The 16,492-nt window shown below is 36.2% G+C and overlaps 1 protein-coding gene across 4 annotated transcripts in view; it reads left to right on the top strand.

The window, feature by feature from the left end:
• CORIN (corin, serine peptidase) overlaps positions 1-16,492 on the top strand; it is a 125,317-nt gene that overhangs the window by 70,028 nt on the left and 38,797 nt on the right. For all 4 annotated transcript variants that reach the window (XM_017744346.1, XM_017744344.1, XM_017744343.1 and 1 more), the window contains 5 exons: positions 2,113-2,226; positions 6,802-6,909; positions 8,483-8,593; positions 9,178-9,294; positions 12,573-12,671. In XM_017744346.1, the coding sequence (XP_017599835.1) occupies positions 2,113-2,226; positions 6,802-6,909; positions 8,483-8,593; positions 9,178-9,294; positions 12,573-12,671 (549 nt within the window). The remainder of the gene's footprint in view (positions 1-2,112; positions 2,227-6,801; positions 6,910-8,482; positions 8,594-9,177; positions 9,295-12,572; positions 12,672-16,492) is intronic.

The raw sequence follows: 16,492 nt of genomic DNA, 5'->3' as shown, positions 1-16,492 counted from the left end.
AACTTTTGTTCTCCCAGGCCAAGCTGGCATATTAACACAAAGGATAGGAGTCCATTACTCTTGCTATCTTAGTACCAGTGAAGCTCTTTACTGATGGAGATCTCCATCAAAGAAAATCAAGACAGTTCCTTTTGAGCTGTTTATGCTGTCTTCCTTTTTAAACATGAAGGAAACTGTGTAAAAGCCAAGTTATAAGAATGTAAGATTGCCAATCAGTTAAAGTTGCCTTTCCAAGATCTAAGAGCCTTTCTTGTATGATGAACTACAAAATTTTGATTATGCTATCATATTCTATTTTTACCTGACATGATCATCTGTGGGATAAACACTGGTCTCCAGGGAACTAGTACTTCCATACCAAGGAAGTCTGTTGTTTCTAGGGGGGCCTGTAGAGCTTAGTGACTGCAGCAATTGGGAAGTGCAGTATATAGGTGAGGGAACTGGAGAAATAAAAAGATTGGCCCATAATAAAGTGTGACGTTATCATATGGAATGAGATTCTTGCCCTGTCACTGTTGCAATGACCATGTTGAACAAGGTGGTTGAATAAAAACTTTCTCTACTGTTCTTTGAACACTTCCAGCTAACTGGGCTCTTCATTTGTATAGCTGGAGTTTATTTGCAACTGAGACATTTGCAGCTACAAGTAAAGGCAACAAGAGCTATTCTTTGAACATATAAAGTAACATTAGTCTTTACCCTCCAAAAAAAAACCCAACCCAATGACATGCTGGTTTTTGTGTCTTAGATTGGTCAATTGAAGTTATTATTCATTATTTCTTATAACTTTCACTTTAATATCTCATTGCCTCATTTTTCCCCCTGTAAAATGAGACTGTGAATGTTATCTAATCTCATGTTTGTCTTAAGACTATTGTATTTTGCAGTTTGTAATATGCTTCTGAAACTGGTGGAATACAGGTGAGGCTGTAACTCTTCAGTTAGAGGTTAGGAAATGTGTCCAATCACACTGTGTGAGGGAACCTACTGAGGAGCACATCATAAGGGTGTGCAAAAGGATGATGCTGGTGGTTTCACCCTTGTTTCTGATGAAGAGTCACAAACATTAAATGGCACAAACTAGTTTAAAATTTTTTGGTTTAAAGTCTCTTAGTATTTTGGGCACCTTTCTGCAAAATTAGAGACCTCCTTTAAAATACATTGCATAAGCAGCTTTCACTGCAATAACCATGTTCCCAACTAGAAAATGATGTATGTATTGCAAAATCAAAATTATTTGCTGTCCAAGTGGACATTACACCTGGGAGTGTAATAGAAAAGATTTTGAAATTATTCCCAAGTTTTTATTACAACCAAATTTTCCATAAAGAGCGTGTGTTTCAGTTAAGAAAGTTTAAGATTTCCCTGTTACTTGGGGATGATAAAATAATATTTGAGGATGAGAAAAGAATGTAAATATGTTGAAAAAAATAATCTCCTGCTGAAAAAATTTAAAACTAATAATGAGGGTGCTGAAACTGTGTGTGTTTGTGTGTATATCCATTTCCATAGTGTGATAGAAAAGACTGCTATTCTAGGACCACAAATAAAATTAAAAATCTAGATAAATAGTTGAACTTGCAGCCAATGCAAGCTGGAGCTATTTGTCATTTTTGAAAAGCATTGAGCATGGCCGATGCTAAGCGGTACCTCACAGCATCCACTGTATACCTATTGGTTTGGCAAATTGTGAAGAATACCAAAGGGATATACAATAAAGCCAGTCTTAAGCAGAAATTATTATATTTTTTTGTTGGCATATTACAGGCTCCTTCCTTAGTCCCAGGGGCAGATTTAACGGGTGTAATAGTCTTTTCATGACTGCCTGTTGAGGTCTTTTGAAATGGGTCTTTCACTGCTAGAGGTTTTAAATGGCTTTGTTCTATCTCAAAAATGGAGATTTTTTTCTTTCAGGTTTTCCTCTCGACCTTCTTGCATTCAGTGATGTTCCCCTGAGAGCTATCTTGATGTTTTCCAAATTGGAAATATGTTTCAATACCTGCGGGGAATCTTAAATATCAGTTTAACATGTGTAAGACTCCAGTAACATTAACTTGGCGATGCTGATGCTAACAATTTTTCTCCTTATTCTGTCCTTTTTCTCTCTTGCAGCACTGTGTGGAGGAGAGGAGAGTTTCTTGTGTGCCAGTGGGATCTGCATCCCAGGGAAACTGCAGTGTAATGGCTACAACGACTGTGATGATTGGAGTGATGAGGTCCATTGTAGTAAGTTTCTTAAACCTTGAAGCGTTCTGCTGAAGTACTGAATCCAATCAGGGAAACCTGGAAACCGAAGCAGGAAGAATAGGAGCTTTGCATAGTGTTTGCATATATTGACATTTGGACTCTGTAAGTTGCTGTGGACTATGTGTAGCTTTGCTCACTCAGGCCACAGCATGTGCTTTTGATATGTCAAATTTTATGCCTTGAGGCAGATATTCTGCAAGGAGCTATGTGGAAATTAGAAGTATTTGGTTTTTTGGTTTTTTTTAATAGGTCAATAGTGTGCGTCAGAAAGGAGCACTTCTGATAATCAGCTGAATACTGTTGTAGTTTTATCCTGGTTCTTGGCATTGATTTTAGAGTAGATGCAAGACCATCTGTTTGAAAATTGTCTTGGTCTCAATCCTGGATGTGATTTATTTAAATTAATCCCAGTATGTGCTGCAGTATAATGTACATATGTGATAGCCTCATTTTTTATTTATTTGTCTGTGGTAGTGCATATCTTTAGAGCTCCTATGTGTTTTTCTGTGTTAACAAAACACCTTGGACTACAAACACCTTTAGAAAAGCTGAGCAAATGTACTGTAAGATAACAATGAGAAGGGGAAAAGAAAAAGAACAAAGGAAAATGTGGAAAAAATAGGGGCTATGGCGGGACATTATGCCACAAAACAGGATTTCTCATTCAGACTTTGAAAAATGTCAGACTGTGCAGTTTACACTCAACTCAAAAGATTTGTTCTTACTAGTGATTTAAGAGCCTGGGCATTCCAAGGCTCACAAAGCTGCTTTTAAGGAAGTTGTTGTTAGATTTTATCTGGGATACTCCAAGGAATAAATGAGGACAGCAATTTCCTCCTGGTCTCAATATGAATGAGGTTAGAGCTTGCTTTTCCTTTGATAGCCTACAATTCATTTAATGGAGATTGAGATAATGTCTGTTTATGTAAAAAGTATTGTATGTTTTTATTTTCCAATTTTTCCTGTCAGCGCTAGCTTTAGATTTAAAGTGAGCTCAAAAATTTAAAAATGCCTATGAGACTATGGTTCTCAAGTTCCATTAGAAATGGGAAAAGAATAAATTAGGAATAAAATGTGGAGAATGTGAATAAATATATTGTGTGTCTTGAAAAAACAAACATAAGTTTCATGAGGTGAGATTACCTTTGAAAGGACGCCTGTCTGTTTAATGATACAGGGTTTACATGCAGAGGATGTCTTTCATTAGGATGATTGGTAAGAGCTAAGGAGAGGGTGTGGAGGTCAAATAAGGCTTTCTTGAATTGCATAGCAGAAAGAGCAAAACTGAAGGAAGACCTATTTGCCTGACAGCTTGTCTGATAAAAAATGCTGTGTTTCTTGCAGTCCTTGCCCCTCTCAAAGTCTTAAGTCACCTCATTAAATTATAGGATAGGTTGCTCAGAGTCCCATCCAACCTGACCTTGAATATTTCCAGGAATGGAACGTCTACCATTTCTCTGGGTAACCTGTCCAGTGTTTCACCATCCTCATTGTAAAAAATTTATTCCTTATGTCTAATCTAAATGTACCCTCTTTTAAAATTATTGTCCTATAACAACAGCTCCAGCTAAAAAGTCTGTCCCCATCTTTCTTATAAACTCCCTTAAAGTGCTGAAAGGCCACTCTTTCTCCAGGAGAAACAACCCCAACTCTCTCAGCCTTTCCTCAAAGGAGAGCTGTTCCATCCTTATGATCATTTTTGTAGCCTCGTCTGGACCTCTTCCAACAGGTCCAAGATTTTCCTGTGCTGTGGGACTTAGAGCTGGATGCAGCACTGCAGGTGGGCTTTCACAAGAGCAGAGCAGAGGGACAGAATCACCTTCCTCAGCCTTCTGGCCATGCTGCTTCTAATGCAGTCCAGGATACAATTGGCTTTCTGGGCTGCAAGTGCACATTGCTGAGTCATGTCCAGCTGTTCATCTACTGGTTCCCCCAAGTTTTTCTTGGCAGGGCTGCTTTAAATCCATTCATTCCCCAGCCTGTGTTGATACCAGGGCTTGCCCTGACCCAGGTGCAGCACCTTGTACTTGGTCTTGTTAGACCACGAGATTCCCAGGTGCCCACTTGAGCTTGTCCAGGTCCGTCTGTATGGCATCCTGTCCTTCAGGTATGGCAACCACACCACTCAGCTTGACCTCCACACCATCTCCCCATCTCATCTGCAATTTTGCTGAGGGTGCACTCGATCCCTTCATCTATGTTATTAATAAAGATGTTAAATAACACTGGTTCCAGTACAGAGCCCTGAGGGACAGCACTGGTCAGTGATGTCCTTTGGGGTCCTGAGCTGTTGACCCTTGGGATGCGATCGTCCAACCAATTCCTTATCCACCAAACAGTCCACCCATGAAATCCATCTCTCTCCAATTTAGAGAGTAGGATGTTTTGGGGGTTTGTCCAGACCCACATGCAGCAGATCCTTCTGGACCCTTACAGGGATCAAACCTGCCACCTTGGCTTTATCAGCACCATGCTTTAACCAACCAAGCTTATCTTAGGGTCAAGTTGTTGAATGTAAAAGATTCACCAGGCTTCATTTGTGTTTAGTGGAGTATAGAATAGGAATTTGTATTTAATTTTATGAAAATGGGGATTTTTCCATCATTTATAAAATTTAAGTTGAGCCTTTTACAAGTGGCAGCTGCCAAGTGCCCATCTTACTTAACAGAGTAACCAACTACCCTATACTATACATTATTGCTAATATCTTGAAGAAAATGTATATTAAGGCTGTTAGATTTTCATCAAGTGAATCTTATTTCCCTGCAAGGAAGTTTGTATACTTTTTGTTTACCCTGTCTATGTGGGCCTATGAATTGTCTACCCTAAAGGGCACTGCAGCAGCTTCAGCAGTATTAATGTAAATGGGTATGAATGGAAATGAAACAGTAAATTAATCCAGAGGAAATAACATAGAAAAAGACAGTTTTGTTTCATTTGCAGGAGGAGCAGTGGAAGAAGCATAGAAACTGTCAGAGTTACAAATTGACCAGTAAAATTAAAGGTTGCCAGATGACTTCACATTCAAAACAAGAAATGTCTAGAATTTACTCTCAGCTGGGTATCAGTCTGCTTACAGAAAGCAAGAACTTAAATGTTTTCATTTCATTTTCATTTGTTATTCCCTGTTTTAGGAATAATAGTTCTTTTTGAAGCCAAAGTAACTATTGAGTACATAGCTCATGGCTCAGCTGTATTATTTTACTTCATATCCTGAAGCATTTCCTTCACACTATGCTATATATTCAGTTTGGACTATCTAAGATAATATGAAACTTGTAGAAAGCATTAATACTTCTGTGGGGGAAGGGGAGGAAGTGACTCATGTTCAAGTTCCGGAGTTTTTTTTCACATAGGAGGTGAAACACTTGGTTGACATTGATCTGAAGGGGTAGAAACCCCACAGCACCTTCTAGAAGAGTTCTGCACCTTTCAGTGTGTAATATCCTTAGAAGGACACCCTGCTTTCAAAGTGGAACCACTGTGCAATCATGAACACAGGAATCACATGCCAAGAGGAGTGAAGGAAGTGGTAGCATGATTCTGTTTTTCAGTTGTTGATCATCTCAGAAGAAAGGAGGCACTTTTGTTCTAATCCCTGCCTTTTGAGCTCTCTCTGTTTTCCAGGGAAGAACTCATTTAGAATGCCCACATATGCCAGTAAAAATGAGCGCAAAGGACTTCCTTGGTTCCAATGGCATAGCTTCAACAGGAAGGAAGGATTGTCCACCCAGCTGTTCTCTATCTTGGTATTCCCCCTGAAAAGCTAGAGGTCAAGGAAAAGCCTAGAAGAAGGCAGTGAAACTTACCCACTTCCTAATTGTGTGCTTGAAATCAAAAGTTATTACTGATGGGGACCAGACACCACAAACCCTAATTTCTCTTCAACCCACTTAACTACAACATAGATTCCATGTTTTTATTGAACCTGATATTATTCAAGTATTATGGTTATTCTCAGGGAATATCTGGCAGATTCTACTGATGCCTCCCGTCATGAAAAAATGGTTAAACCCACTTAGGGCTGACAGTGATAAGAATTCCTTGATGAGAAGGCCAAATCTGAGCTCCAAACTGTGTTAAGCATAAAGCTCATTTGAAACCATTGTAAGATCAAAGGCAGGCTCAAAAGCAGGGTCTAGGGATCTTGATTTTGCTGTTAGAATCTTTAACTCCATTTAATAGCCACATCAGGTGCTGAGGATTGTCCTAGTAATCTACAATGGTGAAGCCTACAATCTTTCTTGAGAACTTTATGTGTGTAAGTTAATTAAACATTTAGGTCCCTATGTGCAACCAGAGCACTATCTCCTTATGGTATTGATCAAAAACCAGCTGGTAGGGAGAGAGTAAAAATTTCTAAAAACGGTTTTTGATTTTTCATATTCTTCCAGATTAGATTCTCATAAACTGGTACCCACCAGTATTAATGCAGACCTGTATGCTGTAAGGTATCTTTAGCTAATTTTGTGTGTAGTCAGCACATTCCAGTGTTCACAGTTTATATGAATGTTCCAATGTAACTTTAACATTTTGCATACATTTGTTTTGTAGACTGCAGTAATGATGTATTTCGTTGCGACACGGGAAAGTGCCTCAATTATACCTTTGTTTGTGATGGATACGATGACTGTGGAGACCTTAGTGATGAACAAAATTGTGGTAAATGAAAGTTATGTGGTTTTCTAAAGTCTTTTAAGATATCAGGATTGCCTAAGCCAGTAATCTCTTCCCTTAAACTACTGAAAGAGTAATATACCCTGCTGTTACTCTATTTGAACAAAGTGGAAATAGCTCACAGATTCTATATGCAGTTTGAAAAGGTTTAAAGGAAAGTTCTGGGTCAATCCAAATCTTGAAGGGTTTGGTATTTATAAGAAATACTCCTATTTTCAATTTGCTTTAAACTAATTCCAAAGGATGTTATGGCTGCTGCCTTGCTAGGTTGACTGAATTTAACTGAGAGTAAAGCAAACTATGAGAGGGTACACACTGGTGGTGCCAACTGTTTTATAGCTGAACTGTTTTTACATGAGATTCGTAGTGAAGTTGTATGTTTTGATTATCAAATTCTGTTTCTTTCAAATTCTGTTGTCAATCAGCTTTGCATGTTCTGACTCATGATACTTATCTACCCATGTGTCTACCTACGCTTGACTTCCATAGGAGAAACAATGAAGTTTTGCCAGTAAAAAAGAATAATGTAAACATGTAAATATTGGAAAACTTAGAAAGTCTTAATTTTACTAACTTTTGGTCTTGTTACTACACCTGAGAAAAACTAAGTTTTCCAAAATAATTCTTTAACAGTTAAAATATTATTTCTCACTTTCTTCCTTTTGCTTTTCTAAGGAAAAACACAAAGAACATGAAAACTGAAAATCAAGGCACATTTTTTTTTCTGATATTTGTTTTATATTTCTTCTCCAAAATCAGCACACTCCAAGACCTTTCAATATTTTCTTCTCAGTTTTGGTTATTTAGTGTTTTTTTTTTCATAAATAGTCTTTGTTTGAAGATGATTTATATTTTCTAAACATTAATCTGTCTCCTATCTTTCCTACCTTGATGTAGGTTTATTCTATACAATTTTTAAAATCTAAGATCTCGTACATGCTAAAATTGGTTTTCATAGCAGATTTGGAGGACTGGACTGTGTCTATTGTCTCTATTTATTTTGCTGTAAAGTCAGCCTGCTCAACAGAATGCTCTTCTTTATTTGTGCATTCAGGTAGAAAGAGTAAGACGAAGATTGGAATAATTTCTTTGTAGATAATTCTTATGGAAAATTCCAAGTACATGCAAAAATATAGTTTCTGAAGTTGAGAAACGTTTTTTTAAATGTCTTAGTAAAAAGATAAATGTAGGAAATTATTTTCTCTGGTGGTTACTGAAAATGTTAGTTAACTGAAAATCATTCTGTGAGATGGTAAGCCAGATCTTCTAATGTGCTTAGCAAATCTTAGAAACTTGTTCATTTACAAATGGTCACAGCTGTGCACCTGAGAGAAGGAATTATCCATCACTATGCAGGCAATACAATTAAGAATATATGTAACTACCATCTGCAAAAAAATCTGCAGATACAGAAAATCTCTTCATATAATTTATTAATGCAAAATGACTCATTAATAAGAAGATTATCTATAGGCATAGAACAATTGGTCAATAATATAAAATATACAAATGGTAATTTAGCATACTTTTTTTTTCTTCGAATTTGCATTTTATGTAGATTGTAATCCAGTGACACATCATCAGTGTGGAGATGGGAGATGTATTACAGCTGATTGGGTATGTGATGGTGACCATGACTGTATAGACAAATCAGATGAGATCAATTGCTGTAAGTTCCCTTAATCTCTAATTATTTTTTCTTTCTTTAAAAACAAAAAAACCCCAAAACCCAACCAACCAACCAATCAAAAAAAAACCCCCTAGTGTACTCACCTGTAAAACAAAACTATAAACTTATTTAATTTCAGAAGTTCACACTTTACAAATGTCCGTTCTTGGTAGACAGCTGCAGCAAATTAAACATTTGTTGCCTTTGTTGAGAAGTAAAGCATTGCTTTGTGTTTCAGCTTCTTGCTAATTACAGAATAAGCTTTTTGTTAATTGTAATGTTCCACTATATGAGTAAAAACTATGTGAGTTTTTTTACCTTGGAAAAGCTAAGACTTCATCTCAACCTGCTGGTAATACCTGGCATTCATGTTTTCAGTCTCAGTAGTTAAAGATCAGCGCAACTGTGGCTATTGAAAAATTAGCTGACGCCTAATGAGAAATGCCTCGTGATCTTCAGTGCTAAGCAGTGTTGTCAGCTCCTCCTAAAATAACTTCAGTATGATGTTCAAATATAAGGCAGAGCTTCATTAAGCTAAACTGATCAGAATATTGTCTTTTTTAATATTGTTTTTTTGTCTCTAGCATGTCACAGTCAGGGTCTGGTGGAGTGCCGAAATGGGCAGTGCATTCCTAGTGCATTCCAGTGTGATGGAGATAATGACTGTAAAGATGGAAGTGATGAAGAAAACTGCAGTGAAAGTAATTATATGCCTCATTTTACTCTTCTTACTAAACCTACCATTGACTTCTATGTTCTGCAGTACCTTTAGCTAAAGCTGTCTGATAAATAACTTTCTTTGCCTTTCAAGTAACACTTGGTAAGGCTGGTTGGTGTGTGGTTTCACACAGGCATTTGTAAGCAGACTTCTTTTAGTACTTAAAAATATAAAAAAAGATGAAGAAGTGGTGATATTTAGCATAGTATTTATTTTTCTTATGCAATCAGCTGTTACTTGAAATACATTATTTGGAGCAATGAGAATCTACTATTACAGGAATTGGTGTCTTCTGAGGAGGAATTTTCTCATTTAAATCCTTTTTTTTTAAATCAGAACTTGGGAATCAAAGAAAGAATGTTTTTGTAAGTAAACTAATGATTTAGTGTGACTAAGGGAAAATATATGATGATGTAAGTTTTCACAGCTACTTGATAGCTGTCTTATGATGGACTCTATGAGAGAAGAGGAAACTGTGCGATGTCTTGAGCCCCAAAACATGGTTTCCCTAATACACTTAGAAAGCAATGTCATCGTGTTATGATGATTTCAACATCTGAAGGTATTTTTCCCATGTAATTCTCTTATTTCTGGTAAGGTATAGGTTCAGATTGCAGCCTTTCCTTCAATGCAAGAATTATTAATGTATTTCTTTTATGAATCTTATTTTAAAGATATTAAAATAGTTAACTTTATGTAGAAAGCTAGTGCTGGCAGATGTAATGGTAATAGGACAGGCTATTTAATTCTTATTAGAGTAGAAAAGACCTGTTATCATAAGATAAATACACAGTGTGATTATATGAGCCTCATTTCTTTAGGAAACCAGTCTAAAAGAAATCCTTTCATAAGCATGGTATTCAGTCCCTTCTGTTCATAGAAAATTCTTGGGATCTTCCTATTCCAATTTAAATACCTCCATTCCAAAAATAACTGAGAAGCTGAAACACAGAAATAATCAATATTTTTCTTCACTATTAATGTTGACATTATAAAAAGGTCTTCCATGGAATATCTTCTAGTTCTGACTGTGGCAATCTAAAAAGCCAGAAACAAGTTTTTGTCCTCAGTTCTGACTGTACACTTGCACAAAATGTTCAGTTTTTATTCTTTATTGATGTCCAAGCTCAGTCTTATTCTATGAATTCTTTTATCCTCCATTTCTCTTGCATTATGTGGGCTAAAAGTCAGTGATGTGTTTTGTTTTCACTGCTTTTTTTCCCTTTTGATGTTGAAGCAATGGTTAAAAATATTTTTTTGTATGATGAACAGGTTTAGGTTAAAACAGTCAAGCAGTAGTATGGGGTGATAATTATGTAGTCAGTGATCTCACTACATGCTGAAAGATCTTTCTGCTTGGCATTAAACTGCAGAGGTTTTAAATACAGACATTTTCCTTGTTTGTATTATTAATTCTTCAATGTGCAAAAATTCTATCCAGTATTTTGCAGTATTGTTTAGAGCAAAATTCTTTCTTTATGCAACCATATGCCATCCATCCTAATTTGCATGGGAATATGTTGGCAGAATTTGGACTTCATTCATCTTTAGTTCCTTGCAAAGTCCATGTAAAAGCAAGGCAGAATTCTTGTTGTAACTTACTATTGTATTTCTTATATATTTTGTTGCTTCCAGCAAGTGCAAAAAATGCGGTAGGACATTCACTTATTACAAAGACTTCTCTGCTCTACAAAAAAAATAAAAAAATTTGGATATGTCTATCAGAGTCAGTGAAGTTAGGGCTAACACAGTCAGGAATATTAGTTTTGTTACTAACACGGTAAATATGTGATATCAGCATAGAAATTTGAGGTCAAGGTGTAGAGACTTCCCCTTGCCTGTATAAGGATACAGGGACCTTGTGTGCTAGCACAAGTATATTCATTCAGAGATTACAAATGACTTGCTTCATCTTTGTCTGGATGAGAAAAGTGGTCTCCTTCACTACATACCTTAAGGAAATTTAAGGTATAGTATCTATCTATGAGTACTGCTCTTATTAATTTTGTGGCAATAGAAATCTAATATAGATGTACTCATGGCTGCTTCTCTTCAAAAGACAGGGTAGAGTGTTTGTAGAAATTCATCATTATTTGTGCTAGGATCAAAAGAATCTACATTGTAGCACAGGGATTTTTAAAGTGTTGATAAACTGTTCCATTGTGGGATAGGAAGGAGTTGGAGCAAACTTTAAAAATAATTTTAATGTAAATATTTGGGATAGCTTTAGTAAAGCAGATGCAACTGTAAAATAAGATGGTCAATTGCTATAGCAAAGAAATTACCTCTATTGCTTCCATATATAAAATGTATGAAAGGAACTAAATCCACATAATTATGATATGATATGAAAAAATCATCAGTTCCTTTAGACAAGATTGTTGTCAAGGTTGTTGAAATTAGATCTTTCTTCAACACCTTCTGTATGCCCAATGGAGGGAAGAATGATTAATGTTCGTGGGCAGTAGTGCAATACAAACACTAAGTAATCAGGGTAATAAGCTGTTTTAAATAGGATAAGATGATAAACACCATCTATTTGGTCTGTCTGTACAGAATAGTAAACTAAATGACTGATTTTACACATGGAAGAGAGAATTTAATGGTTTGGAAAGGAGTCATCACAACTATGAGAAAGAAAGAAGGCCAGGGATTTGTCAGATAAAGTAACTACCCAGGTAGTGTGCTCAGAAACTTGTGATGAAGTGCTGGTTTTATTTATTCTGAAGTCCATCGTTAGGACCATAGCATTTTTGGATTTCTTTCTGATGTTTGTTTTTAACCAGTCAAAGGAGGACAATACAGTTCTGGCGACCTTTCTTCAGGATGTCTTATTGTCAACCAAAAACACCATAAAATGAGAAGCAGATCAACTGAATGGCATTGAATAATAATTCACAGAGGGTATTCTCTTTCAGCTAGGACCTATTGTTCTTTCTGAAATGTGATTTACATGACTTTTCGTAGTCTGCTTGAGTGTCATGGTAAATGTCTTTCAGAGATCCATACCTCTCATTCAAAAACTGGGATGTAAGTTTTTTATATTGAACAGAGGGGTAAAAAAAATGAGATCTGGACAGTGTTGCACACTTTTCTTCCTTACACCACATTGTTACTGCACTTGAAATGCTGTTGGGTACTTACTGAACTATGTAAAGGAAATACTTAATTTTTATGTAAACACTGTACTTTCTCATCACACTCCAGTCATTTTTATTAGTCTGGTAAATAATTTGAAAAGTACATTTCTATTTCCCTCAGATCAAACCCTCTGTCAGGAGGGAGACCAGAGGTGCTCTTCCTGCCCTGATCCCTGTGGAGCTTCTCCCTGTGAGATAAGAAACAGCCAGGCAAACTGCAGTAAGTAGGTCATGTGCTTCACACTGTCACTCTTTTAGGGTGTTTTAGATTATAATGAGGATGCAGGCTAGGACAAGGTAAATAATAATTTAATCTTCTAGCTAATGCACATGTCTAATGATTAAGCTTTGAAAAGGGCAATGTTGAAACAAATGTGTCATCAAAACTCGTGGTTATTGATGTACTAGGATTTATAACATTTGACATTGAGGTATTTTAACTTTCTCTTCTATGAATTTTTTATATTTTCTTCATGGCTGTTTACTGTTGCACTTTTTCTTAACATTTAGTGACATTCAGTCTCTATGTAAAGTAAACAGAATAATGTAAGTGTAAAGCAGAAGATACTGATTTATTTTCAAAATATAAAAAACCCCATGTCACTGTATTTAGTAGTCAGGAGAACTTCTGGACTTTATGAAGGAATTAATTTGGTATTAAAACTGGAAAAAAAAATTATTCTTCTGACTAATATATATTTTAGAGGATCAGGGTTTTCAACTCTCTGTATCCTCATATCTGTGCACTCTATTATACCACTCCATGCAAGGTTCCTGTACTAATTGTGCCCTTGCTTCTGAATAGCTGTTTTTGCTCAATTGTGCATTGCAGCAACGTGAACAGGTAATCAATAGAAAGATATTTGTCTATGTTTTGAAAGTGGAGCAGAACTGTATTAAAAATTACTGAAAATTAATTAAAACAGTGCTGTGTTAATACAATCACATCAATTCAGGTCATCTCGACACATGGGCAGATTTGGCTTCACTTACAGACTATTTCTACACAATTCATATGTAATTGTTTTGTGTTGCAGTTATCTCTGCAAGGTATGCTTTGATACTATATGGTAGCTTGTGTGGATAATGTTATTCCATTTAGAATGGGATGGACATAGGAAGGTCAACTAGTCCAAACTCCATATTCCCTCTAGAGTTGTGACTATCACCTTCAACTCTTTGAGACACCACTCATTCTGGGGCCTTTAGATGCTGCTAAAGTAAAGCTGTAATATACTTTATAAAGCATAAATGCTTTACATGTGCTTCTATCAATGCTTTGTGTTTGTGTTGTGTATCAATGCTATGTTTTTGTGAAGGAATAATCTTATGTACCATGTTTAGCATTAGAAGGAAGTTAGGTAACACCTTTGGTCAACAAGCCCAAACTTCTGATCAAATCAGTGCCAATTAAGTTGTGTTGCCCATAAACTTGTGCAGCTGAGCAGCTCTGTCCTTAAGGACAGAGATTCCACAGTCATTCTGAGAGGTCTGTTTTACTGTTAGGGCACTTCCATCGTAAAAACCTATTTTCCATGCAGAAAATTGGAATTTTCTCGTGTCTTTTGCCTCTCATCCTATCCCTGCATGCTTCAAAGGGTCTGGTTCCATCTGATTTACACCTTCCCACTAACTGCTACAAGCACTAAGATCTCCCCTTAAAGATGATCTTTAAGGCTTCTTCCAACCCAAGCCACTCTATGGTTTTATTATTTTTGACATGTAATATTTGAATTCTAAAGCAATGTTCCTATGCCGTATTATGAGAAATCCAGCAGCTTTTTGGTGAAGATGTTTCCTCAAAATATTATGGGCAACTCTCTGTAGTTCTTAGCAGGAGTAACACATAACCTGAACTAGTCTTCTGGATCATCTCTCTTTCTCCTTTTCTGGTCCAGTGAATATTTAATTTTTCATACACAATGGAACAGCAAGACAATTTGGGAAAGATTTTTCTTGCGTAACATCTGGAATTACTATTGTCTTTTATTCATATTGTTTTCGCTCTTCGTATTTTGACCAGAGTTCTTTCGTCTTTGGTAAGAAATGAGAATTCTCATGGAAAATCTCAGTTTTGACAAAGCAGTGCTTTTTGGCCCGGATAACTATTTGGTTGAAAAACTCCAAAGCATAGGCCACATTTCCCAGTATAGAATATGATGGATGTTTTCCATATGTGATAATATCTGATTGGTTTAGGCTGGCATTGTAATGTATTTACAACATTTTTAGGATAACAGAATGAATATCTGAAGGGACAGTGTAAAGAAGACAGGGCTCAGTGACAGGATCGGAGGCAATTGGCACAAAATGAAACACAGGAGCCTAATGAAGCTCTGACCATGAGCACTTTTTTTACTGCAAGTAAAGATTGTCCAGAATGGTTGTAGAGACTCCAATGGATAGAGCAAGTTAGCAATAAACACAGGAAGATATTAAATCCAGGCATAGTCTATGTGGTAATGTCTTGGTTTGTGGGTTTTTTTGTTGGCTTGATTTTTTATTTAGTTGTTTTGTTTGTTTGCTTGCTTTTCTAAAATTTAGGATAAAAGATACAATGAATTTTATTCCTTGTTCCCCACTCATCAGGTTGCACCCCTATGTATTATAAGAAAGGGAGTAGCAGGACCTCTTAAACTGTAGGACAAACTCAGAAGGAAAGACTAACCTTTGGGTTACTTGAAATGATTCAGATGTTCCCCTGGAGCATATGTTCTGTATATTACCCTGTGGATTGTTGGGAATTGTCTGTGACAGTCAACAATATTATTTTCAAAGCTACAATGACACTTCTGTGCATAACATAGTAGAAGCTTTCTAAATGCAGAGTGAAAATGATAATCATATTGAAAACATGTAAAGAGCAAGCCTCCAGTGGCATTTCAGTGGACTAGAATTTCTTCCAGAATTCACTGAAACCCCTATAAATACGAGGCATAATAAAAGAGAATGGTATATGTGCATTTCAACTCTTTAATCTTGAATAATGTTACATTATACAAACACTTAGAATATTGCATGTACTTTTGTGTTCATCCTGAAATATTGATGAACATGTAAAGTTCTGTACACATCAAAGAAAGATGTTTCCTAGCCAAAATCAAAAGATGAGCCCAAACTGATCTGGGCATCTCAGGCAAAAGTGTGGAAGGACAAGGGTGGTTCATCATGAAGAGAAGGAAATAGCAGTAATGTGAGGAGAATTGTTAAAGTCATTGAACCTCATATACCCCAAAGATGTGACTAAGTGGTTTTAGGCAACAGAAATAGTTCAGTGCTGGTAGTATGGCAGGATTTAGCAGTGAGGAAAAGCTGGATATAAAATGAGCTTTTCATGATTATCAGATTAGAGGTAAATAGTAAAAGAAGTTATAACAGCAAATGCCACACCATGAGAGTGCCCAGTTCTGCTGACCAGCTGAATAATTGACTGTTGGATCTTCTTTCAGCTTCCTCTCAAAGATACAGCTATGGGATGACACAGTTGCCACACTGTACTAGCAACTGATGCTGGCAACTGGCTAGCAGAGAATATTAATCATATTAAGCTATTTTTGCTCCCAGAATAGGGAAATGTATGCATTTTTTTTTACTTTTGAATAGTATACTTTTTTGTAGAAAAATTTCTCATATATCCAGAGTAAGTAAGTTTAAATAATTCCACAATCACCTCATTGCCAAAAAAAAGTTGAATTTCAGTCTGAATTGAAGTGAAATTCTCTCTGTAGTTTTCTGTTATGGTGGAAAATTGAAAAATAAGTATTTCTGAATACCAATTTGAGGAGAAATACAAAAGCTATACAAGTTTTAAAAATCCAAAATACTTGGCTAGTTCACAATTTGTTGTGATAAACCCCAAAAAGTTGGAAGATTTTTGAACATATCTATAATATCTATAATCATATGGACTTGTAGCTGTTGCATCTGTTTTGTCTCTGCTTATCATTCTCTTTTGTTATTAGCTATGTCTTACCTGAATTAAATTATTAACATGTAGACTGTCTCTTGCTCAATGCTTGTGCAATACATAACCTAATTACA

This window comes from Corvus brachyrhynchos, unplaced genomic scaffold (genome assembly GCF_000691975.1).
Source record: "Corvus brachyrhynchos isolate BGI_N302 unplaced genomic scaffold, ASM69197v1 scaffold17, whole genome shotgun sequence".
In the NCBI taxonomy this organism is placed as follows: domain Eukaryota; kingdom Metazoa; phylum Chordata; class Aves; order Passeriformes; family Corvidae; genus Corvus; species Corvus brachyrhynchos.
This window is presented reverse-complemented; position numbering and strand designations above follow the sequence as displayed.